General features: G+C 40.6%; 1 protein-coding gene across 1 annotated transcript in view; it reads left to right on the forward strand.

The window, feature by feature from the left end:
• LOC114666473 (deubiquitinase DESI2) overlaps window positions 1-27,403 on the forward strand; it is a 135,549-nt gene that overhangs the window by 78,250 nt on the left and 29,896 nt on the right. Inside the window, exon 2 of the mRNA XM_028821364.2 lies at window positions 22,083-22,155. Within this exon, the coding sequence (XP_028677197.1) occupies window positions 22,083-22,155 (73 nt within the window). The remainder of the gene's footprint in view (window positions 1-22,082; window positions 22,156-27,403) is intronic.

Consider the following 27,403-nt stretch of genomic DNA (forward strand, 5'->3'; position numbering starts at 1 on the left):
ATCGGAAGGTGTAGATTTGTTCCAGAGTGGGGAGGGTACAACCAATTGTTCTCTCCGCTGTCCTGATGACCCTGTGGAGCTCTTTCTTTTCTGAGGAAGTGCAGCTGCCATACCACACACACAGTCCGTACGTGAGCACACTCTCGATGGAACAGTGATAAAAAGCAAGGAGCAGATTTTTTGGGAGATGGTTCTTTCTGAGAATTCTCAGAAAATACAGTCTCTGCTGCGCTTTCTTCAGCAGCTCCTTGGTGTTGGCGCTCCAGCTCAATACCCAGAAACCTGAACACCGGGACCCTCTCCACACAGACCCCGCCAATGATGAGTGGCTGGATGTCAGTTTTGTTTTTTCTAAAGTCAATAACAAGCTCCTTCGTTTTTTTGGTGTTGAGGAGCAGGTTATTGACTGTGCACCACTCTGACAGCCGCTCCACCTCGTCCCTGTATGCCAGCTCACCCTCCTTGCCTGAGATGAGTCCGACCACCGTCGCAATGGTTGGAATGAATTCAAACCCCGGGGTTTCTCGGCTCTGGCTGTCATGATGTAGGATCGGTAGTTGAAAAAGCAAGCAGTGAAATAAAGCAATAAACAGCAGTGATGAGTTTGTAAATGGATGATTAAATTGTCTTCTTTTCTTTTCTTCTCGATTTGCCTCCTCTCTCTTCTCTCCTCCCACCTCTCTCTTTTGCCTTCGCTCCTCTTTTTTAAATGTAAAATGTCCCGGATGTATCTGTTGCGTAAACAGGTGATTTCCGTCTCGGGGCTGCAGTCTCTCTCTCTATCATCCTTCCCCTCTGCACTTACAGGGACAACATTTACTGACACACATATAATGGACAGTAAACGGGATGAAGAAAACAAAACGCACTCAGCGCAAACACAGAATATACTTGTAATGAGTGTACACCTTTAAGAAAACGTCATTACGTCATAACGTTGCGTTGTTAGTAAGTCGGAAACACGACTAGCTGTTCTGTTCACATGTGCTCCGCCCGAGTGTAAAAAAAGTGAGCCCGGAGCTCTGTTAAGACAAAGTGTGAGTGTTCATTCAAAATCATTACAATACTATTATGTAGCCCCGCTACAACAGCATGAAAATTCCTGTTTATAATTGAATGCCCCTCGTAAAACACACAAATTAAATATTACAAGCAGTATTTTTTATCAGCATTACACATGCTATGTGAGTACTGACCATTCATCACAGCCAAGTCAGATGTCACTGCAAAATTCAAGTTCTTCTAATCAAATTGATTTACAATAATCACAAAAGGGACCAATACTTATTAATTATGGCAATTCTTCACTTTTTATACTATTTACACACATTTCCTTTTTTATTTTAATTTTTAGTTTCTGTGCTTCTTTGTAGCCTACTGTATTAAAATATAAGTGTCTACAGACCAGAGCTGCCTGGCTGCCAAATATTTTCCAGGGAATACGATAGACACGATAGACTTAAAATACAAGGATGCTAAAATGTTGACCATCAATGTAATAGTAGCTGGGCAGGACTGGATTGTAATGTAATTGATTCTCTCAAATTAACTGCAATAATCGTTTATTATAATAATATTGGGTAGACACCTTAACTAACAAGAACAGCTTGCGCTAACCTTGCCTGCTGCTGTGCCTCTCTTCTCATCTCTGTCTCTCTCCTGGCTCTGACCTTATGAAACTCCATGCATCTTCTATTTGTTTGCCATTAATGTTACTTGCATCCATCATTTTAATTTTTTCCAGGACCTGTTTTTCCATATTAAGCCTTTTCAGCAAGGTCTGTCACATTGGCCAGAAGTGCAGTGATGGATTGGCTCCATTAGTTTTCCATTCTCATTAAATAATTAGCACTGGAGAAATCTCTGCTTCCTGACAGATTTCCGTTTTTTCTTGTCTCCTGTCTTGCAGCTGACTGCTGCTCTAAGTCCCTTTTTCTCTTTGCCGCAATCATGCTTAGTTCTGTGCTATTTTCTGTGAACATGGCCATTCTTTGTGACAGCTGACGTATAGTTTGCTTGCTAAGATCAGAGTTACAGCAGCATGTGGAGGCTGCAGCATTGTTCCTATGATTGGGGTTACAATAGTTTATGTTTTGATGTGTCAATATGGTGTGTGAACGTGAATTGAACTATTATATGGCTAGCAGAGCATGTCTTGTGTCTACATTTAATGGTGATGAAAAATAACTTTGCTGTCTTTCATTATGTTGTTGGATTTTGCAAACGTCATCTTTGGAAAGAGAAATGTCATCATAAACATTAGATGCTTCTGGCTAAACAGATTGTCAGAAGAACTGTTAAAAAGAACACAACAAACACTTTTATCTGAATTGCTGAGTCTAGTTAGTATACAGGATGCTGGAAAGGGTATAATAAAAGTAGAATTACTGAGAAAGAAGGAAACTGCCTACTTGAAGAAGATGGTCAATGCATCACTTCACAACGGGTCATCATCTTGACTTGCTTCACTTTACTACATTCAGCATCTGCAACACTATAATTCTAACTGAGGGAAATACAGAATTCTTAAGAAAATCCTGTTTTTCCTCCAGTAGGATTCTTTCAGCTCACCTTTTAGGAGGGTGTAAGTGGTTAATATTTAAAAGAGAAGAAGCCAAATACAAACCTTCATTTGAGTTTTTAAAAGTTAAACATGTTGTAGGCGGAGTGGTGGCTCTGAGACTAGGGATCTGCAGCAGCAATCAGAAGATTTGAATCCCATAAATGTTACAAGTGACTCTACTCCGTTGGGCCCCTGAGCAAAGCCCTTGACCTGCAATTGCTTCATCCTGGTGTGAAGACAGAAAAGCACCAGAGACACATAAAGGTTTAGGACCTAGTCCCGTATATTAAAGGTTGTGTGGATGCTGTCTTGTCAAGGTAACAAAGACTTTTATATGTGACGGACAGGATATGACAGTGATAATTGACATTGAGGTAGAACTGATAAGCCAGAGGTGACAAGGTGGGATGAATGCGGAAGTGAGGTCATCTGGTGGGAGCCGGAAGTGAGATCATTTAATGGAGTCATATCTTTGGTACCTGGAAGAGGACTGTGTTTTGGGTGGATTTCAAAGGGAGTTTTGAAAGGTAAGTCTTCTAATCGTCATTTTTCCTGAAGGATAAGAGAGAGAGAGAGGCATTAGCGCTAAACGTCAAATCCCCCTAGTTGTTGTATTCACACTGTGTCGGGCCCGTTGGCTGACCCCTACTTGCGCGTGCGTGGCACTGGGTATGACGTTAATCTGCATCCAGCCCTGCAAGCAGGTCCTCCATCTTGCAGGGAAATCTTGGGTGTTGGTGGCAGAAATGGCACTCCAGCCACTGTAAAAAAAACTAACACTGTTCAAGTGTGGTGTTGATGTGTCTCCCACTGCACTCGGGTCCCAATCCAGGTGGTTCATTGTGTGGTGGGTGCGGCAATGCGTTGTAAAATCAACACATGCTCCCAACCTCCATGTTGTGGGGAAGAATCATTTGCTACTATTCCTAAAAAGAACTGAATTCAGGGGGAGCTGGTGACAACTGATGTGGAGAAAATAAGCCTGGCAGTGTGCATTTCATTGTTGAATATGAGAAGCACAGAAGTGTTGGCATCTGGAACTGGTGAACTGTTGTCCTGGAAGGATAATATCATCACTTTGGAACTTCAGACACTATTTTAGCGGAGATCTGCCTAATGTTTTGTAAAAAAAAAAAATGGAAATTTGTACTCAGGCAGAGGGTGATGTCCTGTAAAAGAGTTCTTTACATAAAAACATAAGAGGTCTGACAAAACTCAGAAGACCATCAAGTCGTTCAGGCTCGTTTGTTCAGCTAATAGAGCCGCTCTCCCAGTATCTCATACAAATACCATACAGTAATCCCTCCTCCATCGCGGGGATGCGTTCCAGAGCCACCCGCGAAATAAGAAAATCCGCGAAGTAGAAACCATATGTTTATATGGTTATTTTTATATTGTCATGCTTGGGTCACAGATTTGCGCAGAAACACAGGAGGTTGTAGAGAGACAGGAACGTTATTCAAACACTGCAAACAAACATTTGTCTCTTTTTCAAAAGTTTAAACTGTGCTCCAGGACAAGACAGAGATGACAGTTCCGTCTCACAATTAAAAGAATGCAAACATATCTTCCTCTTCAAAGGAGTGCGCGTCAGGAGCAGAGCCTGTCAGAAACAGATAGGAAAGCAAACAAATCAATAGGGCTGTTTGGCTTTTAAGTATGCGAAGCACCGCCGGTACAAAGCTGTTGAAGGCGGCAGCTCACACCCCCTCCGTCAGGAGCAGGGAGAGAGAGAGAGAGAGAGAGAGAGAGAGAGAGAGAGAGAGAGAGAGAGAGAGAGAGACAGAGAAAAACAAACAGTCAAAAATCAATACGTGCCCTTCGAGCTTTTAAGTATGCGAAGCACCGTGCAGCATGTCGCTTCATGAAGCAGCTGCACAGAAGGTAGCAACATGAAGATAATCTTTCAGCATTTTTAGACGAGCCTCCGTATCGTCTAGGTGTGCGAACAGCCCCCCTGCTCACACCCCCTACGTCAGGATCAGAGAAAGTCAGCGCAAGAGAGAGAGAGAAATGTAAGTTGGCTAGCTTCTCAGCCATCTGCCAATAGCGTCCCTTGTATGAAATCAACTGGGCAAACCAACTGAGGAAGCATGTACCAGAAATTAAAAGACCCATTGTCCGCAGAAATCCGCGAACCAGCAAAAAATCCGTGATATATATTCAAATATGCTTACATATAAAATCCGCGATAGAGTGAAGCCGCGAAAGGCGAAGCGCGATATAGCGAGGGATCACTGTATATATTCACAGGTAAGTTCTCCTGTGGATAAGTCGAATGCGGAATACTCACTCTATTGGTCCAAGAGATTATGATATGCTAAAGCCCACCTTAGAGAATAACCATGGAGCACACTGCCTTTTTTTTCTATGTGGGTGTGGCAATGCGCTATATCAGCACATACTCCTAACCTCTCTCTTTTTCTCTCTATTGTCCCTACGTGACCACACAGTGATACCTGAATTATTCTAAAGCGACATTTGCACTGATTTGTGTTTTTTGTATCTCACACCCTCATACACTTTTATCGCAAGATCCTCCCTTATCTACGATAGAGCATTCGATCAAAAGAAAATATGAAACTTGTTTTAAATGAAACATCGTTGAAGTAGTGAAATAAATTGGTAACTGCGCTGCTGCAACAAAATTCAATGTATCTGAGAAACTGATGTAAGATTGGAGGAGACAAGAAGATGTAAAAAAAAAATTAAGTGTCGCATTTTTGAACGGGCTATGACAGATAAGGGGCGCTGTCGTCCCATTGAACCCTCAGACCACTCGTCAGACACCAGATAAAAAGTCCAATAATTATTTATTATAATAATAAAGTGCACAAAGCACCCTCCACTCCACAATACTCCAATAATAATCACAATAATCACAATACACAATCCTCCACTCCCAGCAGCTCAGTCACCCTTCCTCCCAACTCAGCTCAGTCTGCTGGGGTTTCCCACAGTCCTTTTATATCTCTTGACCCGGAACTGCTTTTGCCCTTCACTTCCGGGTCAGAAGAAATCCTCTTCTTTTCTTCAACCCGGAAGTACGTCATTTCCTCTGTCCCCGTGACTGGGAAGTACTTCCGGGTTATACTGAAAACATAAGTTCCTGAGTCTCCCTGCAGCGTCCCCTGGCAGCCCCCATGGTATCCAGCAGGGCTGTGAATTAAAACTCAAATGTCCATGATGCCCTGCTGGAATTCGGGGCACCTCCATGTTGCAGGGAGGGCTCCATCTGGCGGAGTGGGGGTATTGGCCGGGATAAACTGCCGGCCCTATACCACAGGGCGTATAAGTCGGGGTCTGATTTTATGATTGATTTTTCGGGTTTCAAGACCCAACATTTACGTGAGTATATACGGTACTTCTTAAAACTTCACAAGGTTTCTGCTTCAACTACATGTCTTGGTAGTTTGTTTCAGCTTTCCATAACAGCTGTGCTTCCTGGTCTGTCTTAAATGCACTTCTTAATTTCCAGTGGTGTACTCAAGTATGTGATTCAGTATTAAGCTGAAAGAACCTCGAGACTAAACAGGTTTAATTCCCCGAGTCTGTCACAGTACGTCATGTCCTTAAGTCCTGGGATGGACCGATTGTTCTCCTCTGCACAGCTTCAAGTGCTGCTATTTTTTTTTTTCTGTAGAGCAACGTCCAAACCTGTACACAATACTCCAGGTGCTGTTTCACTCGTATTTTATATAGTCTGAAAATAACGGCCCATAATCGTAAAAATTGTTGAATATAAATGAACATTTTTATTTGCCTTTTTAATTGCTTTTACACAAGGGCTTAGAGGATGAAAATGTTGTGTTAACACAAACCCCCAAATCCTTCTCAGAAGTTGCTTCCTGTAGGTCTGTGTCTCTCATCTTGTATTTTTAATTGGTGTTCCTTGTACCCATGCTCAGCAGTTTACACTTTTCTATATAAAAAACTGCATTTTCCAACTGTTTGCTCAGTTCTGATGCTTGTCCAAGTTTTCAGGATTGTTTTTTACAGAATATTGGTGTTTGTTATCTGTTGTGATATGTAGCAATAGTAGGGAACAGGTTGAGGAGACCCTGGAGAGGTGGAGATATGCTCTAGAGAAAAGAGAAATGAAGGTCAGTAGGAACAAGACAGAATACATGTGTGTAAATGAGAGGGAGGAGAGAGGAATGGTGATGATGCAAGGAGTAGAGTTGGCGATGGTGGATGAGTTTAAATACTTGGGATCAACAGTACAGAGTAATGGGGATTGTGGTACAGAGGAGAAAAAGAGAGTACAGGCAGGGTGGAATGGGTGGAGAAGAGTGTCAGGAGTAATTTGTGACAGACGGGTATCAGCAAGAGTGAAAGGGAAGGTCTACAGGACGGTAGTGAGACCAGCTATGTTATATGGGTTGGAGACTGTGGCACTAACCAGAAAGCAGGAGACAGAGCTGAAGATAGCAGAGTTAAAGATGCTAAGATTTGCACTGGGTGTGACGAGGATGGTCAGGATTGGAAATGGACATTAGAGGGTCAGCTGAAGTTGGACGGTTTGGAGACAAAGTCAGAGAGGCGAGATTGCGTTGGTTTGGACAAGTGCAGAGGAGAGATGCTGATTATATTGGGAGAAGGATGCTAAGGATAGAGCTGCCAGAGAAGAGGAAAAGAGCACGGCCTAAGAGGAGGTTTATGGATGTGGTGAGAGAGGACATGCAGGGGATGGGTGTAACAGAACAAGATGAAGAGGACAGGAAGATATGGAACAAGATGATCTACTGTGTCAACCCCTAATGGGAGAGCCGAAAGAAGAAGAAGATTGGTGTTTGTTATCTGTATATGTTATCTAAGTTTATGTATGTATTTTTATTGTTAACAAAGAGTGTGGCTGCTGGAAGGTAAGGCAGGTATGCACAGCCTTCCACAATTTCACAAGGTGAACCTTTGGTAAGTTGTGCTAAGAATTCAAATTTATCTTGGGGTTCTCCACCACCTCATCAACAGCACAGCTAAATGCCCTAACAAAGTTCACATATACCAGTGGGTCACCATCGAATAGTGGGACATTTCTGTGGGGTACATTGGGCTCTTGTGCCTTATTTTGCTTTTCATTTTGCTGTTCATAGTGTTCCTGGTGAGGTTCATATTTACTTTCATCAGTATACAAAAAACTACAAACACTTGCACCATATGGCTCTTCATTCCCCTCAACTAGTTTTTTCAGAACACTGTGAGAGTTTGGTTTACTTGGACTATGACTGCGTCCTTTATAAGCTCTCAGTTTTGCATTGGATTCTGCGATTGTAGCCTCTAGTGCCAGCTGATCTCTTTTAGCCTTTAGCTGCACTGCTTCATGTTCTCTTTTGGCTCTCAACTGTTCCTCTTCCAAATCGAGCCTGCTGCCTTTTTTGAGCCTAAGCTCTGGCTAGCAGCACTGCGTCCGCTGTCTCTTGAGTTCTGCGGACACTAACTGAGGTAGCTGTTGAACCTGCTCGACTTTTAGTTTTTACAGGAACTTGAGAGACACTGTCGGCTGGAGTAATGTCATCGGGACATCTGTACCCTAAACTGATCTAATGGCATTTGGTTTGCAGGATCGGAAGGTGGCCTGGAGAGACTTTTATTTCGATGTATTTCCCTAATCCAGCACATCATCTCTCCAAGAAATTTCAGCATCAAAGCTTTTGTTCGTTTGTCTGTCTAGGATTTTAAATCATCTGTAGCTCATAAACCATTTGACCTATTGACCTGAAATTTGGTACACATATACTACGTGACGTCTACTGTCCGCTTTCAGGGTGGTGATTGACCTCCAAGGTTATTCCTCTTTTTATTTTATTTTATTGTAGAATCAACTCTCGGCAGTGGCCAGCAGGGTAGCCATGCGGTGCATGTGTACAGGCGCAGTTCTCATCCCTACCACCTTCGCCATCACTTCCCCTACGTCTTCATATCTTAAATCATTCTTGAGGCAGATTGAACACTTAAGTGCCAGCTTAAGTGAAAAATTAAGGAAAACGTACTAAGTAATTGCAACACAAACACTGACTTAATCAGTTTTAATGCGAAAAGATGCAGATGAAAGAAGAGAGGAAGCAGGCCATTAGGGTGGAGAAAAGAACTGCTTAGGAAACAGCAAGCGCATCAACCTCTGAGCAAATAAATGCTAAAGTTACAGAGAAAGAGTATGAAAACGATGAATGCTCAAGTCAAGTGTATTCACTGCATGTTGTTGTGCAGTCCGCCGTTACTGGTGTAGAATAAAAGGCAAAAAAAACTTCAATTGTTTCTATACTTAAGGATGAATTGTTTCGCTATGCTTTACTTCACATTCAGTACGTTCTATATGTACGGCTCTGCACATACAACTGAGCACGTTAAAGTGCGGCTTGAAACGGTATGTCTTCCATGCCTTACACACGACAAGGTAGGTCACTAACTGAGGCTAATCTACAGTCAGAGAGGCTAGAAATAGAATATACCAGTTCAATTCAGCTTGTGGGGGTTGTTAGAACCTCCCATAGACTAAGAACTAATATGTAGGCAAACATTCAATATAATTTAAATAACTAGCAAATGGCTCTTACAAAGTGTATTGTCTATATTATAATCTTAAGATTAGAATGACCAGATGCGTTATAATTTAAATGATAAATGGTAACAGCAAATAAGCACCCTGGATTAAAGTAGAACGGCCCACCCCCAGCATCATCTGAGTGTAACATCAGGTAGTCAGGAACCCCACGTGGCTTTTTTACATAAGGAACTGCCCTTCAGAAAGGCCAGTAGGGACACTAGGGAGAGAGTGAGAGACTCCATTCTATCTATCTACCTGGACGTCAACAAGCACAACCTGACTGCTGAATTTAAACAAGCTGTCAGGGTCAACACCTCTTCTTTGCCATTAATCTTCAGCTTCCATATTTTTACAATGAGGGTTGTTTAAATGTCTTCTTACTTTTAAAGCAAGGGTGCACTCTTTATTAGGGTTTAGTATGCAGAATTTATTGGCCATTTATATTGTCTGTTATAATTTTCTTTTGCTATTAACTCATTTTAAGTAAATATTACAGTAAGACCCTGCTTAACGCTGCTCTGTTTAACGCTGTTTTGGTATTACAGGCCTTTTTTCGAAAAAGAAAGTAAAGTGACAAGAAAAAGCATTTCGTTGGAAACTACAATACAATGCTCAGACGATTAGATGCAGGTGAACGCTAAATTGATATCGGCACTGCATTAAATTTGTCAACTTCGACAATACAGACAATTTTAAAAAATAAAGAGAAAATCGTATCATCAGCAACTACAACCACAATGACTTCTGCAACAATAATTACCTGTTCCAAAAGCAATGTGATTGAGGAAATGGAAAAACGACTTTCCATCCGGATTGATGATGAAGTCGAACGCAATATGCCATTAAGTCAAGCAATCATAGTGGAAAAAGTGAAATCAATTTTTAACCACATTCAGAATGAAAAAGGCGACACCAGTGAAAATTTCATAAGTAGTTGAAGATGGTTCCATCGATTTAAAAACAGAAACAATCTTCATAACATACAGATTACTGGAGAAGCGGCAAGTGGAGATACAGAAGCAGCTGCTGCATTTCCAGTGACATTAAGAGCCATCACAAACATAAATTATGTATTTACTTGAATATTTTTGATTTTCATGAATGATTTATCAATAAAAATCGATAATAGCAATAAAAAATGTCTATAATTAATGTAATTAAAAAGTATTTAATTATACATATTACAAAATAAAAAAAAAAAAGCTAAACTTTTTATTCTCTGTCCTGTTTCACCTATCCCCATTATTTACGTGTTAAGATGACTTCGTTTAACGCTGTATCGTTTAACGCTGGGATTTCTTGGAATGTATCCCCCATGTTAAGTGAGGTCTTACTGTACTTGGATTTTGCATCTCATTAGTGGTTGAAGTAATAAACTACAGTAGATACAAGACACCAGGTTTGAGGAGATTTGCCACATTCTTTCTTGTAAAGTTAACAGGCTAAGGGGAGACGTCCCTAAAAGAGAACCTCACAGTAGGAGTTGTGCATCATTGGTTGGCAAGTGGCATTAACTAAGGTGTGTCCACCTCCATGTGTTCATTTTTAGGTTTATGTCTTATGCAGAGACAAGTATTGATCGGCAAAATTCACCAAAGCATTTTTTGCAGTTAATATGCTGTGTTCCCTGGTGAACTTGTTTGCAAATTGTTTTCCTGGAAATGCGCTTTGCAGCTGTAAGGCTCTTTATGTCTTAAAAGCAATGTCATTTTGTAGGGATGTGAATGTAATACATTAGCCTAATATTGTTACCTAGAATGCTGTGCAGTTGGTGCACACCAGAGGGAATGACAAATACACCTGCTTTAGCATTGTGGTAGCAGTGGCCATGAATGGGTAAAAGTGTCAGGGAAAAAAACAAACTGTATTTTTTCAGTTCAAGAAGGGGAGTACCTTCTATCTGAGCTATCGAGGAGAAGCCTTTGTGAATTCATGCATCCTTGTCTGCAAGAAACTTTGTCTTTGTGATATTTAATTCTATTAGTTTTATCACAGGGAGACATGGTAGTGTAGTGGTTAGCATTTTTACCTCACTGCTCAGGCCACCTGTTTGGCCAAAATAATTGGTCCAGAATAGTTTGTAGTCATTTCTCTAACCCTTGTGCATACTTTAAAGACAGTTACACCATTATAATCCACTCAAAATGAGTTAATTTCCTCCTTCTCCATTGATTTCAAAGCATTTCAATGAGTTTGATGAAATTCCTCAATTTAACCGAACAAATTCAACGTGGTTGGCTCATCACCACTGGCAAAGGTTTGTCAGTCATGATGTGTATAAGTTTTTCTTGGGGATCAAGGTAGCTCTTAGGTCTATATTATATCTGGGGACACCGGTGTGATGTTCAAGTCAAACTAGAGAACTAAGGAAGGATAAGCTGTGCAGGCTTCACTCACCCTCAGTTCTTAAGTGGTGTGTGTGTTAAACTTGTGCTGTGAGAGTAGACCAATAAAAAATCGAACTACGTGAGTTCCCCTCACCCCACGATAATACACCCAGTACCTCAGGTGTCTTCCATAGGCAGGAAAGCAGGTCGGAATTAGAGCAATGACACCAAGTTCCTCAGCAGAAGAGGGCAAGGAAAGGTTCATATTATAAATAATGTGTAACATACAGTATATTTTTATGATGAGAGATGGAGGAACAGAAGTTGGAGTCTTGACAATGTTGGAAGTAAAGAGTCATTAAAATGACCATTGACAATTCCAAGGTTGTGACAGCTGATTCATTCTGTAATGGCTCGGCTTCATTTATTCACTAGGTCTATGCCAATCCAAAAAATGAATTGGTGAGTGAAACGTACCCAATAATAAACCAACTTTGCACTGTAAGGAGACTGTGTCTCTCGTGATTTTGTTTATTGATGGCACCACTCAAAATTCCGGATATCGCAAACAAATTCTCTTGCAGTATCTAGTACTAAAAATAATTTCCGGCAGACAAAAATTTTTGGAGTGTTTATTTGACTTTGTCTTTGATGTGGCATCTTGGACTTTGATGACTTGATATATTCTTCTCCTGTTTTTCAATTAAACTTTTGCCTGTCATCTCTAGGTGCAACTTTTTGTTTCTATTGCTGACACATTTCTCCTGGCGTCAGTGCAGGATCTCATGAGTAAATAGGCAGATAACATTAAGTCTCTATATTATATAAAATAATTCTGTGACAAGACTTTTTGGAAGTTTTTTTCAAGTCCCACGAGTCGAGACTTTGGCTATAAGATTTTTTCAAGTCATGCCCTTCTCTCAACTATATTCAACCACACACACGGTCCTCTAACCTCTCATTCATTTGAATGCTTTTGACAGACACAGTTCCTGCACTCTTTGCTCTTATAAATTTTAACGTATTCCTCATTTTAAGTTCCCAATTAAAAAAGGCATAATATGTCCAAATCTTATTGAAGAATTTCATCCTGAAGGGTTATCAACAGAAGAAGTGAGTACACAGGCAATCCTAGCACAGAGAAACGATGAAGTCAAATGAATTAATGCCAAAAATGATGATCGGTTACACGGCAAAATGGTTAAATGTGTATCAATAGACTATGCTGAAACAGTTGGTGTTGTTTCTGCAGAAGATGAAAACATCAACTTACAATATCTTGAAGAATATCTACAACCGTTAACACCGTCCGGTCTTCCACCACAAGAATTACTGTAGAAAGAAGGATGCATCCAAGAAAGGTAATATAGTACATCTTCCGTGGATAACAACAAAGGAGATCTTGATATGCCATTCGTATTAAAACGTTAACAGTTTCCCGTTAGAATAGCTTTTGCAAAGACAATTTACAAATCTCAGAGCCAAACATTCAAAAAAGTCGTTTTATTTATTAGTGAGAAAGAAATGAAATGTCATGATCAAAGTCCAAACACAGAATCAAAATTCAATGCAATATTGATGAAAATTTAATACAAAAAATTGTTTTTACTTGAGTTTCACAGTTAAAGTGTAAGTTTAAAAAGTATTTGCATGTTAATTTCAAAGCCAAACAGAATAAAATTATATTACACAACGAATACCTCTAACACAACATGAAACATAATTTACTTTCAAATTATTACGTTTTACTATTTTTTACTATGGTTAATTACTCGCTGTAATGTAAAATAGTTCTATCATGCATATGTAACAATTCCCGTGAAAATAAAAATCTGTTTAAATTGTACAACCGAATCCCTATATGCGAGCGACAGAACCGCAAAGAGGCTAGTGCATAGCGCAGGCATGGGGGTTGGCGAGCAGGGGGCAAAGCCCCCTAGTAACCAAAATATTTTCAACATTTCTTTTCAAACATTTAATGCTGTTTCTGTACATGCAAGAGGTCGAAGTTAATTAACCCCCTGCTGCCATAAAGTAATGGGCTCAATAATCTTAACTGAATTATTAGAGTCTCTCCTAGTGCTACAGCATTAACAGCTCCTAGTCAAGTGAGAATCAAAGCCTGCTTGAAATGTTTATAGAATGGGGGCCTCAGACTCAGTGCCTGATGGTCATTAGTGAATGTTGGCTTTGGTTCCATCCAGGCCTGTAATTCTGCCTTATAAAGTCTAACTGAAATCAGTCAGACTCCTTGTTTCTCTTCTGTCTAAAATCAGTCACTAGATGTAACAATGACTGGCAGCCATTGCAGGAAGATGAATATTTGAGGACCTGTCATGTTGCACACATTTCACATGACATTTATGCTTTTGCTTGCTGTCATCCTGCCACTATTTATTCAGTCAATCTCAATTTTCTAAAGCCAATATGACAATATGTATGTGAAGGGTGGAAAAGAGCACTAACCATAGCAGCTCTTCATATTCCAAATGACAGCGCAACACGCAAACATTATAATCTCCTAGAAGCCATATCTCCTGGAGTTTTTATTTCTTCCTTTTTTATTACTCACTCACCATACTGTGTTTTCCTCTGTCTTCTGGCAGCTTATTGTATTGTCTTTCAGTTGCCATATTTTGTACCATTAAAAATAAAAACAGTATTGTACAAAAACACAACAAGATAAAATAAATTTCATTACGACACAAGAAAGGATATACAAAATAGATTTTTTTCACTGTGTTTTAAAAATAATGTCTTCAAGGTGTCGACCATCATTAGTGATACACTCTTCAAGACAATTTCTGAATGCTCACATGACTCGTTCAGCCATTTCAAGGGGAATAGCCAAGATTTCATGGCAAATAGCGGCCTTGAGGGCTGCAAGGTTTTGAGATTGTTGTGTATATCTTCGTCTTGAGGTAGAAATCGCACAGAGTGAGATTAGGCGAACATGAAGGCCACCTGACATCACCGCACAAGGAGACCAGCTTCCTCGGAAACATCTCCCGGAAAACTTGCACGGATCTCCCTGCTGTATAAGCTGTTGCTTCATCCTGTTGACACCAGTCATCCACCACATAGATTTCTTCTAGTTGGGGCCACAAAAAGTTCTCTAGCATTTCAATGTAACGTTCTGAAATGACGATGACCGTTGCTCCCCCTCCTCAAAAAAATAAGGGTGTACAATGCCAAATTCTGCAACAGCACACCAAACTGTAACATGTTTACTGTGCAGGGGTTTCTGATGAAGTTCACAAAGGTTGGTTTCAGCCCAAAAGCAAAACTTTTGTCTATTTACTCATTAATTCAAATGGAAATGTGCCTTGTTGCTGCACATGACGATGGCATCTCGATGAACGGTTTGTGCACAACTCTCTACGGCTCTCCCAGTCTCTCTCAGTGAGTTCCTGCACTACCATCATTTTGTATGCATAGAAATTAAGGTCTTCATGCAAAGCCCTCCTCAAAGACGTGCTGGAAATGCCTAAGGCAGAAGCAGGTTTGCGCACTGAATGTTTAGGAGACTGCAAAATTGATGTTCTTACAGCTTGGATATTTTCAGGTGTTCGTACAGTCCAAGGACAGCCTGGAGATTTTCTGTTCAATGTTGTACCTGTTGGTCTAAATTTAGCCACCCACTGAAGAATTGTTTTCCGATTTGGGACATCACCGTTAGGAGGAATGCTGAAGTGCGTTCGGAAGGCGTGTTACATAGTGATGATGGATTCGTTGTTTTTGAAGAACGCTTTGACCGTGAAAGCACGGTGCGCACTGGGCCAAGGCATGCTACTTACTGGAAACTACAAGGGTTCACCTATCATAGGACCCCCCAACTTAACCCACTCGGCTGACTCAACCTCGCGCAATGACCTTGAGAAATGTGGTAGTTCATTTTGGCTCACCCTGTACTTATCAGGGGCTCAGCCCTTCTCTGCTAATACTGTAGTTAATTGATTTGGAGTTGCAGTTTTTCCCTGTTCTCTGGCCATCTCTTTTAGTTTAGCACAAGTTGTCCATGCAAATTAGGAAGTGTAATGGCAGGTAGGGGAGCTGGTCTATTGAAGAACTAGGGCTGGATTATGCCCATCATATGACTGGTTACGTCTAAGATAAGAAGCTAAAGCATTTGATAGTCCCCACCATGCCATACTCATAAAGAATCCCTGTCTATTCCCACACTGTATAAATGTGTGTATAACATGCTTTTTGTCTTTTTGTATTTTTGGTTTACTGGTTTGATCATTAAAGAACACCCCTGACATTATCTCACCCCAGGAAAACCCTTAGACACCAAATTAATCAAATTAAGGTGGTTTATTGTGCTGATAATGTACATAAGGTGTAATAATACAAGGGGGAGCTCAAAGTGTCAAAATAATGGAACAAAACCAGGCACCAGATGGCCTCCCTGACCCTGAATAACGATGTGACTAATGTGCCTATACCACTTTTCCACCTCAACCTAATATGAGGTCCCTTTTCCACACCTTCAGCACATTCTCCAACACATATTTGGAATCACTGGCTCCTACCCACAAGACCCTTGTTCTTCTCCCTACTCCTAATGTAATGGCTTCCTGGACAGCAGACTCTCTTTAAGTCCCAGCCTCTAAGTGCCACCAAGACCACTTTCAGTGCACTCGGAAACACTTCAGAGCTTACAAGGGTAGGCGTTCCTTGGTGAGGGACAACAGGTCAGAGCTCCCTTAATTGGGACCTTGCAGTTCCCACAAACCCACGGGAGTCTGTTCAAACATATGTAGAAAGCTGGAGCATTATGGTGCCCTGAAATGGGCTGATTCACACACTGTTTTATATTCTAACAATATCTGTGCCTCAGGAAATGAATGAATTGATGAATGTCTTTTTACTATATAAAAATGTCTCATTAATGTCCATTAATATATGTGGGTTTACTTATTTCCTGAAGTTTATCCATTGAGAGTGAGTTGGTGTTTATGTAATTGTCACCTATATTGGATTAGCATCTTATATGAGATGGGTAACCATGTGAGTCAGATAATGGGGGACATTTATATATGTATAAGGGGAGCAGGTGGTGAAGAGTGTCTCCTAAAGCCTACAACTATTTAAACACAAAACATTTAAGTTGAGATTGTTAAGGGTGCATCAACTGGCCAGCCTCCCCCCTAAATAGCACCTTGTGTCCCCATTTCTAATCAGGCCAGTCAGGGTGGTGTCATCACCAAACCCTAGCAGTTTAACAGATGGAGTCACTGGAGGTGACTCGTTGTTGTAGAGAGAGGAAAGGAGAAGGAGACTGAGGCTGAAGATCTGCAATGGTATCTGGTAGGTTATCGGTTCAAATCTCTGTTATTGCCAAAAGAGGTCCTGCTCTGCTGGGCCCTTGAGCAAGGCCCTTAACCTGCAATTGCTCCTGGGGCACAGTACAATGGTTGACCCTGCGCTATGGCCCCAAGAGGTATGTGAAAATTAACAAATTCCTAATACAAGAAATTATATAATGTGAAATAAAGAACAAAAAAAAACCACAGTCCTGAGGGTTCCCTGTGTTCAAGGGCAAGAACCCTGTCTGATATTTACCCATCTTCACTGTCAAAAGTCAAGGATCCAGGGATATGTTGCATAGTCCAGATACATACTGTGAGGCTTGCTATGGAGAAGCTCTGGTATGATTCTATGAAATGCAGAACTGAATTCCACCAATAAGATTCTGGCCTAAGTAGCTGGAGAGTCTAAATGCTGCAAGATTTAGTGGAGGGCCATGTTCACTGCATCCTCAAATGGCCTGTTGGCATGTCAAGCAAGCTGTAGGTGTTCAAGGAGATTCGAGATGCTGAAGAATCATACGCTTAAATCTGTAATCTGTAATCATTTAGACTAAGTATTGTGCTTCTTAGACACAGGAATGATTGTGAATTCTTTGAGAATGTGAAAAGTTTTCTACATACAGGTGCTAACTGATCAGAACAATGTTTTAGTGTGTAGCTTTGGAACAGCAAATAGACCCCCATGGTAGAATTGCAGAGTGATGAAGTGCACTTGGACTGTAAAAGAGATAAGGCAGATGGTTCAATGTCCTGAGTGGTGGAGTTGTGCTTCTTAAATCTGCAATAAAAACTGTTCAGGGTAGGAGAGGGATTGGCAGAGGGAGCTTGCATTTGTAAAGCATTACAGACAGAGGAATAAATCATTGGTGGAGAAATTCTCTTCCAGCTTGACCTTATTTTGCTTTTGGCATCCTTACTGACTGTGTTTAGTTGATATGTAACCTCTTTGCAAACAGATCTATCTATATATTTATTGTGGCCCACAAGGCTGGCATCCTATCTATCTATCTATCTATCTATCTATCTATCTATCTATCTATCTATCTATCTATCTATCTATCTATCTATCTATCTATCTATCTATCTATCTATCTATCTATCTATCTATCTATCTATCTATCTATCTATCTATCTATCTATCTATCTATCTATCTATCTATCTATCTATCTATCTATCTATCTATCTATCTATCTATCTAGTGGAATTAAATGGCAAGCATCTGACAAAGAGCTATGGCAGTAGACCAGAGCTTTCTCCAATCTAGCTGCACATGTCACCAGCTCCTCTTGTATTTGGGAAGCTCAGATGCCAAAGTGGAATTATTAAAGTCACCCAAGATAATAATTGTGGAATTGGGCAGCAAATACTTGATCGGCTAAAAGTTGCATTGCAATAGCACCGATTGATTGAGGGGGCATGCAAACACCAATTGGTTTGCAATGAAGTGTCAGAAATTCCACATGAGGTGAGCAGCTTCTTCCCAGCACTTTTTACATCTCTGTGTTAACTAAGAAACAGACTCATAACCTCTGATTGCCTCTATAAAAATCAGTCACTTGGTGTCCTAACAAAGGCTTACTTTGAATTACATAGCAGTAAAGTGACCAACAGATGCACTACTGCAAGCTCTGGCGATGTTATACTTCAGCTGGTGTTGCTCCCCTGGCTCGGATTCAATCCTTTGTTTTATTTCCTTCTTCTTTATTTTTGTGTCATTTATTTACATTAATGCTACTTGTGTTAATTATCTGCTGTGTTATGTCCTTGTGTTTTGTGGGCGATTCCCCCCAAGAGGTGAGGCCATCTGCCCATCATTGGCCTCAGCCATATCACGGTAGAGGCAACCCACAATTCCTTGCGGTTCATTCTGAATGCGCTTGAGAGTTTTTGGTGAGTTCATGTGATATTTCAGTGCTTAGCTTTTTTTTCATTATATTTTGTTTTACTTTTTGTTCTGTTCTTGACCACTCTTTGGATTTTGTATTGGGACTTTATTCCCCCTTGGATTGCCTTTGCCTCTTCAGGCAATTCCTTATGGCCTTTTGTGCTGAATGGAGCTTTTGTTATTACACAGCATTTCTGTGAAGAATAAATCTTTTTATTTATAAAGTATCTGTGTTTGCCCTTATTTCTTAGCCAGTGTTTGATGGTGGTTTCCCTATCTAGTGGACATTTTTTTTAGAACTCTTTGCTACTTGCATGCTTGGGAACACTTAAGATTCATTAACACTTTAAGCCCCTGTTCTAAAATGAAAATTCTTTGTCTTCCACTGGATTATCATTCCCAATTGTGTTTTAGTCTGTTGAATTGAGAGCTCGTTTTATCAAGTAGAGTTTCTCATTCTAATCCAGCAAGCAGTGTTGTGTTTGCACAGCTATGACTCACATTGGCCACCTTCAATCCTGCAGTTTCTAATTATGGAACTATTTAACTAGTCAGTCCTAAAACACTACATTTTAGATTACGTGGCTGGATGTCTTTCATTTTCCATTTATCTTGACAAAAATGATTTACATTAGCGTTGCTTACCTATAAACCGACTGTTATTTCTGACCGAGTCTCAGAGTCATTTCCTATTATTGTCTCCATCTTCTGTCTTTTCCCATCATGGTTAAATAAATCCTGACAGTAACATTTGCATTAGCGGTTTAACCCTAATTTAAAGCTAATGTTATAAGCGTAGAAGCACACAAAGATACTTAGACTACTGAAATTAAAGACTAAGTGGAGCTATCTTGTTATTGAATGTGGGAAGTGCAAGCTTATAGCTTGCCTGCACTGATTATAGCGTTCCAGCAGGATGAACAGAGAATTGATGGTCAGTGAGACACGTTTAGATATATATTCACTAAGGTTTTATAACTTTATTTTATATTTTTCACATTTATTTTATTGTTTCTATCTGTGCTTATTTAGTGTTCTTAACTTTGCCTTATTAGTGCTGTCATTTTTAATATTATATTTTTGCTATTATCACTTCACCATTTTGGTTCACACTATTTTGATTTCCGGTTTGAGTGAACGCTTGCGGGACTGGTCGCTGCTGCTTGCTGGTAACCAGACTGTTGATTTTAGTTATGGCTGGTGATTTTGCTGGTGATATTGCCATTATTGCTGACATGTCTGCATGGTTGTGCACTAGCTTCAGCCTAACCCTGTTTTGAAACTTACCTGGTTTGTTCTCTGGACGCCTCAGCTTCTTGTGGCCTCACCTACAAAGTGGACTGGTACGGTATTCACCTGGTTTATATTTGTTTGGTCTGTCCTGTTGCTCGCTATCCAACCTACGACTGGCCTGCTCCAGTACTCAGCTGCTGAGCTTCTTCGACTGCGTCTCCACCAGTCTGTGCCACTGCTGTCTGTGCTGCATTTCGACCCAGACGTCATATTTCTCCCTTGTCGGAGATACATCCATCATGGGTCCCACCGGAGATTCCGAATGGACACCTCGAAAGGAATTAACTCCTTCTGGTCTAACTCTCGGCACCCTCCACGTAACACAGGTAGGACTGCTGACCACAGTGTGTTGGCCAGCCTAGTTTGGTCGGCTGCCACCGTTGCTAAATGCGACAGCAGCATTGTCAATTTCAGTCTACTGAACATCACGAGCAAAGGGCATCTCATCCAGTATCTCCTAATTGACCATAAGTTTGACTTTCTCTGTTTAACCGAGACATAGTAACAACCTCAAGACTTTTCTCAACTTAACGAATCCACCCCCCGGGATTTGTTTAATTTGTCAACCCTGTGCCTCTGGCCGGGGAGGAGGTATCATGATAATTTATCATGAGAAGTGGAAAGTCTTGCCGTTGTCTGCTCCTGTCCTGCTCTTAGCTCTTTTGAATTCACTGTGTGCCAATTGTCTGGCCCTATTCCTATCATCATTGTAACTGTCTACCGTCCCCCTAAATCAAACAATGATTTTTTGAACGATCTTGCTATCTTTCTAACCCTTTGTCTACAATTACTTCAAACATAATTCTGTTGGGGGATTTTAATATTAGTTATTAAAATTAGTTGGACTGATTTTTGTCGGTTGATAGCTTTGCTCGATGTTTTCCCCTCTCCTCATTCTTGGTCTGTTTTCTTTCTGGCCCTTGCAATTTTGTCAATATTGGCAGAGCAGAACATTCTTTCTCTTAAGTCATGTCATGTCACTTAAAGGGAAAATTGGGTATTTTTTAAGTGGAATTGATTCCTTCATAATCATGATATATATATATAAATTGATATATATATATATATATATATAAATTTTCCACATAAGAGAAGAGTTTTTATCTTCATAAATTTTAAAAACATGTCGCCTGTTCTTGCACATTACAATACCAGTAGGGTAGTCATTTCTCGTCTTCCTGAACTTGACTCAGGTTTAACCATAATTGCGTAGAACTCTGTGCCTGAGTCATTCTCGGCGTTGCCCTTGGAACCCCTGCAGATTTTTTTTTTCTCTAGCCTTCTGGAATTTTTTTTTTCTGTCCTCCCTGGACATCGGACCTTACTTTATTCTTTGTTAATTAGTATTGCCAAATTTTTATATTTTTTTTGTTTTTTTCTTTCTCTTTGAGCGACATCATTTGTATGAAAATGTGCTATAGAAAGAAATGTTGTTGTTTTTTGAAAATGTTTTCACAGTAAAACAAAAAGCAACAAGAAAGTAGTGTGTTATCATCAACAAGTGACAAAATGAAGGACAATAATAAAAAAAGGAAATTTAATGAGTAAAGTGGACCCCCCCTCACCCATGGATTTAGCATGCTGGGTTCACATTCTGTATCCGGTTATTTTCTGTGTGTTTTTTTTTTTTTTCATGCCAGCATGGGTTCTCTCCCCATATCTCCAAAGACATACATGTTAAAGTTAATTGGTGATTCAAAGTCTGTCACTTACGGGAAATAATTTCAGGGATTTAGGGTTTTGTTTCCCCAACTTTCTTTTCAGCTTTGGACCTCACCCTCTGGTTTAACAGCTTTAAACAGGAAGTGGACATCACTTGAATGACTACCAGCGGAACATGATAATCCCCCGGGCCATTCATGACAGATTGCCAGCTTGTCACTTTGCACCTCTAATCTTTCGTCTCTCTAAGCTAATTAGTTTGTTTTTCCCAAGGGGAGCCCTAACCCTTTGGTGTTTCCTTGGTCTGTTGCATGAATGAGTGGGTGCTCTGATTAACTGCTGCTCTCCCCAAGGTTGTTTCTTTATGTTGATCCAGTGTCTCCAGGATAGTCTCCATCCGCCTGGTACCCAAAATTGATTTATGTGGTTTGTGAATATTATTATGGAACATTTCTTTAAAAAAAAAACTCTATTTTTTTTTTCCCCCTACAGTATTGGATAAACGAATACACCTCAACTCTGGGTATTGGAGTCTTCCACTCTGGCATTGAAATCTATGGGCGAGGTAGGCACCCTTCTTTTGTTTCTTGAACTGTTTGAAGTCTTACAGAAGTTTACCCATGGGAAGAATTCCTGTATATGCTGTAGGATGTTTGTTAACTTAACTTAACTCAATTTTTATTCTAATAGAGCATAGGTGGCGCTACATTATCATCAGGGGTCAAAACAGCCTTCACAGCTCGGTGTCACTTCTCTGTGTAAGGACTGCACATTATCCCCGTATTTGCATTTTTTTCTCCATTCATTTCAGTTTCCTTCTTCTATTTTAAACCTGTGCCAGTGGGTTGATTTGGCATATCAAATTGCCCTGATAAGAGCTAATGTAACTTACCAAAATTAGCCATCAAGCCATGGAATAAAAGAAAAGCAGACACAGTAGCATTTGAGATGGGCAAACACGAGGCAGGTAAAATGGAGGGGTGACAATGCAGTGTTGATATAAGAGAGAGAATGCAGACAGTATCATGCTACGAAAATGCACCCCAACAAAGGAGAGGACAATGATGCAGTAGGCCCTTTCTAACCCCTGCTAAAGTTTAAAAGTTGACATCACTAGTCCTGACCACATTGCTATGTATCTGAGAAATGACTGAATGTCACATGTGTAAGTACTGTAGGGTGTACATGTAAATCAAGGAGAATAATGTTTAATTTCCTTTATTAACTTGTCCACCAATATTAAAAAGAACACTTTCACACAACAAAACAGACTTCCATCTTAGGAATTCCTACTTAATTGTAGTCATGGTTTATGTAAAGAAGAGCATATAAGGAGCAATGCTTTAGGTAAACAGCGCAGGGTACACAGAGATGCATCCTCAAGCAACCAGAGCAGAGGGCAGGAGGGGGGGTGATGGATGTTATGATTCATAGCATTTTATAAATGCATTTCTCCACAGAAAAATTACTCTTCTGAAGGTTTTTTTGGGGAGTTTTTTACTTTATCACTTTCTTGCTGAGAGGTGTATTTGTCAGAAGTCACTTTTTACTTTTTACTTCATTGCTGCCATACCACATCACCATTTAGTTTTGCTGTAAACACTCCCATTAAGTGGTGTCGTAGTCAAGATGTGACGGTCCATGCCTGGAACATTTGCGATGTTATGACACAAAAGCGACGGTATATAAAGGCATTGTCAAAGAACTAGCACCATCCAAGGTTGTCGATATAAACAAACAAGATCTTGTGTGATTTAGGTGTATGAGGTGTAGGTGCTCCATGTTCCTGAACATATTGGGAAGCCTCTCGGTGGGGAACAGCAGCAATTTCACATTGGATGTTTTCCTTCAAATCTTCCACAGTGCGAGGCTTGTTCCGGTAGACTTTTCCTTTGAGCATACCAAAAAGGAAGAAGTCTGGTGGTGTCAGATCCCTTTGAAATGACCCTGTTGCCGAAGAAGAACTACCGAGACCTGAAAGGAAAAGTTCCATCTTCCATCTGAGGGCTAGTCCAGAGATCCAAAGGCTCTGAACTTATGTGCAACAGCCGCAGGGTCATCTGTGTAACATGGTCAGTTATCTGATGACTAAACAGATTCACATAAATGCAAAATTACATGACTTTAAAAAAATATAAGCACCACTAAAATGAACAGGGAAAACCAAAAAAACACCAATATTGGAGAATGTTGAATTAAAACACGTGGACTATGATGTTTGCTGATGACATTGTGATCTGTAGTGAGAGTAGGGAGCAGGTTGAGGAGACCCTGGAGAGGAAGAGATATGCTCTAGAGAGGAGAGGAATGAAGATCAGTAGGACCACCAAGACAGAATACATGTGTGTGAATGAGAGGGAGGTCAGTGGAATGGTGAGGATGCAGGGAGTAGAGTTGGCGATGGTGGATGAGTTTAAATACTTAGGATCAACAGTACAGAGTAATAGAGATTGTGGAAGAGAGATGAAAAAGAGAGTGCAGCCAGGGTGGAGTGGGTGGAGAAGAGTGTCAGGAGTGATTTGTGACAGACGGGTATCAGCAAGAGTGAAAGGGAAGGTCTACAGGACAGTAGTGAGACCAGCTATGTTATATGGGTTGGAGAGGATGGCACTGACCAAAAAACAGGAGATAGAACTGGAGGTGGCAGAGCTAAAGATGTTAAGATTTGCACTGGGTGTGACAAGAATTAATAGGATTAGAAATGAGTACATTAGAGGGTAAGCTCAAGTTGGATGGTTTGGAGACAAAGCCAGAGAGGCAAGATTGCGTTGGTTTGGACATGTGCAGAGGAGAGATGCTGGGTATATTGGGAGAAGGGTACTAAGGATAGAGCTGCCAGGCAAGAGGAAAGGAGGAAGGCCTAAGTTGAATGGTTTGGAGACAAAGCCAGAGAGGTGAGATTTCATTAATTTGGACATGTGCAGAGGAGAGATGCTGAGTATATTGGGAGAAGGGCACTAAGGATAGAGCTGCCAGGCAAGAGGAAAAGAGGAAGGCCTAAGAAAAGGTTTATGGATGTGGTGAGAGAGGACATGCAGGTGATGGGTGTGACAGAACAAGATGACGAGGACAGGAGGATGTGGAAGAAGATGTTCTGCTGTGGCAACCCTTAACGGGAGCAGCCAAAACAAGAAGAAGATATAAATGGGAAAAAATAATAAAAATAAAGATAAAATATAAGCCATAATCATAACAACAAAGTTAAGGTGAAATGATTCTGAGTTTCCTTCTCTAATATAAAGGAAGAGACAGAGCGTAGGGATGTGTGCCTGTGCTTACTTTTGTTTAAGCCCTGTGTCAACTTTAAAACAGAAGGATTTATTTTTATTTTTACTGAGATTTTAAGGAACACTTGCTCGTCATTATTTATCAATCACTTACATTAATGCACTTGGATTGCACAATAAACTCATGGAGACGGCCTGTTAATACTATGCCCCTGGTCCTGGGTCCCTGTAACAGTTAAGGTTGGACTTCAAACCATGAGGATGTGCGTTCAAATCCTGCTACTGACGCTGTGTGCCTGTAAGCAAGTCACTTCACTTGCCTGTGCAGCACTTTAAAAAAAAACAAACGAAATGTAACGAATTGTATGTCAAATGTTGCAAGTCTCCTTGGATAAAGTCGTCAGCCAAATAAGTAAATAATGATGAGGATGGTGTAATAATAATATGATAACATATGTACTTAAAATTAATAACACTTTAGATGCCAATTGTTGTGCTTATGACAGGTTAAAACTAGTATAGATAAAATCTTCAAAGGTCCGGTCAAAAAGCAGGAATTGATTGGCCTGCTAGCCTGGGGGAGTACAGGTGAGCTGAGAGGAAAGGTGTCATGAGTGAATGCATTTGTTAGTTTATTTCTCAGTTTAAGAATTGTTCCCATGGCTGGATTATTTATGGATCTAGTGATCCTGGTGTAAAGTTATTTTACTTTCATTCTATGAATGCGTTAAAATGCTTTTTAAATTGTTAAATGTATTTCTTTGTTATTTACCATTTTTACCAGAACAGCATCTTGGTTTCACACTGCCACTGTCATTTTGTTATTGGGTTGCAAGGCCGTGAAGGCTGCACTATCATTACGTAATCATTTGTGATGCTATTTAAACTCCTCTCCAGGAAGTGCTGTCATCCAGCGTTTATCAAGAAGACTACACCAAATCTCTCCAGCTTTATAAATCTGTTTTGTTTTCGTTTTTGAGTATACTTGAATTTTGTCTTTCAATTGGTGTATTGGGCTTCTCTCTGATTGATCTTCCAGTGATGACTCCTTGCTTTGTTTCTCTACGCCATGCTCTGTCATTTGGTTCCTAATCCTTTACCTCTTTTTGTCTCTGTCGTCACTATAATTAGAGCATAAGGCCATTAACAGTTGAGCCACAAGGTTAGCCTGGAGTTGAAACGATAGGATGAGTTTATAAACCTGTTGAAGAAGGGTAGGTGTTTAGAAATACAAACATGGGCTGTAATGGGGGCTGAATCCACCTAAGCAGAGTCACGCCTAAACAGGACTAGAATGAAGGAGGGCCCATTGCTCCAGGAAGTGCATCAGGGAGGCCGAATTAACATAAAGACAGGGTAACACAGTGTCTTTCTCTGCTATTTTCCATTCTGAAGAGAAACATTATTGTGGTGGCCATATTTGGAGAGGCCATGCTGCCTACCATTCCATCCAAGGGCCATGCCAGATCACATCAGAACAAAGCCCAAGCCAGACCTGAAAATAATAAAACAGATAGCCACCTGGTAGCCTATTATCAGGTTGTGTTATTTCAAACAACACTATCTCTCTGTATATAAAATCCAATGTCTGTCTGTATGTCTCTCCGCTTTTCACAAGAGAACTAGAATGGGTTTTTTTCTATAATTTGGTAGAACATTCTGGTTGATTTTGCGACTTCTCTTATTGCGCTAAGTATCATAGTTCACTTGTGGTACTGATTTATTTGTGTGACTCCGAGAGAGACAGAGCGGGCCTCCTCACTCACACGTCAGCCTCGGGGCGTATCTCACTTCCACTTAGCTAGTGAACAAGAGTACTATTTAACAGATTTAGATCAGGTTTTTTTTCTAAAACTTGCTTGAACATTCTGGTTGATTTTGCGACTTCTCTCATTGCGCTAAGAATCATAGTTCGCTTGTAGGAGCGATATATTCGTGCTAATCTGAGACAGAGGCTGCGGGCCGAGGGGAGGAGGAAGTGTGACGTCAGGAGTTGGGGAGCCAGGCAGGGCCCTCCTCACTGTCCTGTTTCACTACTACGCGAGAGGAACAGCAGGGCATTGCTAGTTATAAATAAATGTATAACTTTCTCTCCTGCCTGTTCTGATACTCAAGTTTGTTTCCTGAGGCCATAGATATGAAAGGTTGTGTATCATATGAGGCCTATAGCAGAGATTTGGTTGCACTTTGGTCAGGTCTGCGTAATAAGGAGTACAAAGGGGAGAACAGGGTCATCCTAGGACCTTACCATGACATAACAGTTCCATTACTTGACATCAGCATCCCAGTTTTCATATGCTCAGAAACACGTGTTGTCACACATGTCCATGGCAATATATCTTTGAACTTTCAGTGCATTTGGTCCCACTTTTGAGCTGCCTAGCAACGTCAGATATGTGGTGGCCATATGATAAGGAGGGACATTGGTGTTTAAAAGGATGCCCACTTTGCTCAATCATATATAAGGACTATAATCTCTTTCACTGCCTTATGTACCAGAACACACCATTCTCAAGCCCGCCTAATCCAATTCAAGGCTGCAGAAGACTGGAGTCTATCCCAGCAGCACTGGGTATAAGGCAGCAA

Source organism: Erpetoichthys calabaricus, chromosome 16, assembly GCF_900747795.2.
Source record: "Erpetoichthys calabaricus chromosome 16, fErpCal1.3, whole genome shotgun sequence".
In the NCBI taxonomy this organism is placed as follows: domain Eukaryota; kingdom Metazoa; phylum Chordata; class Cladistia; order Polypteriformes; family Polypteridae; genus Erpetoichthys; species Erpetoichthys calabaricus.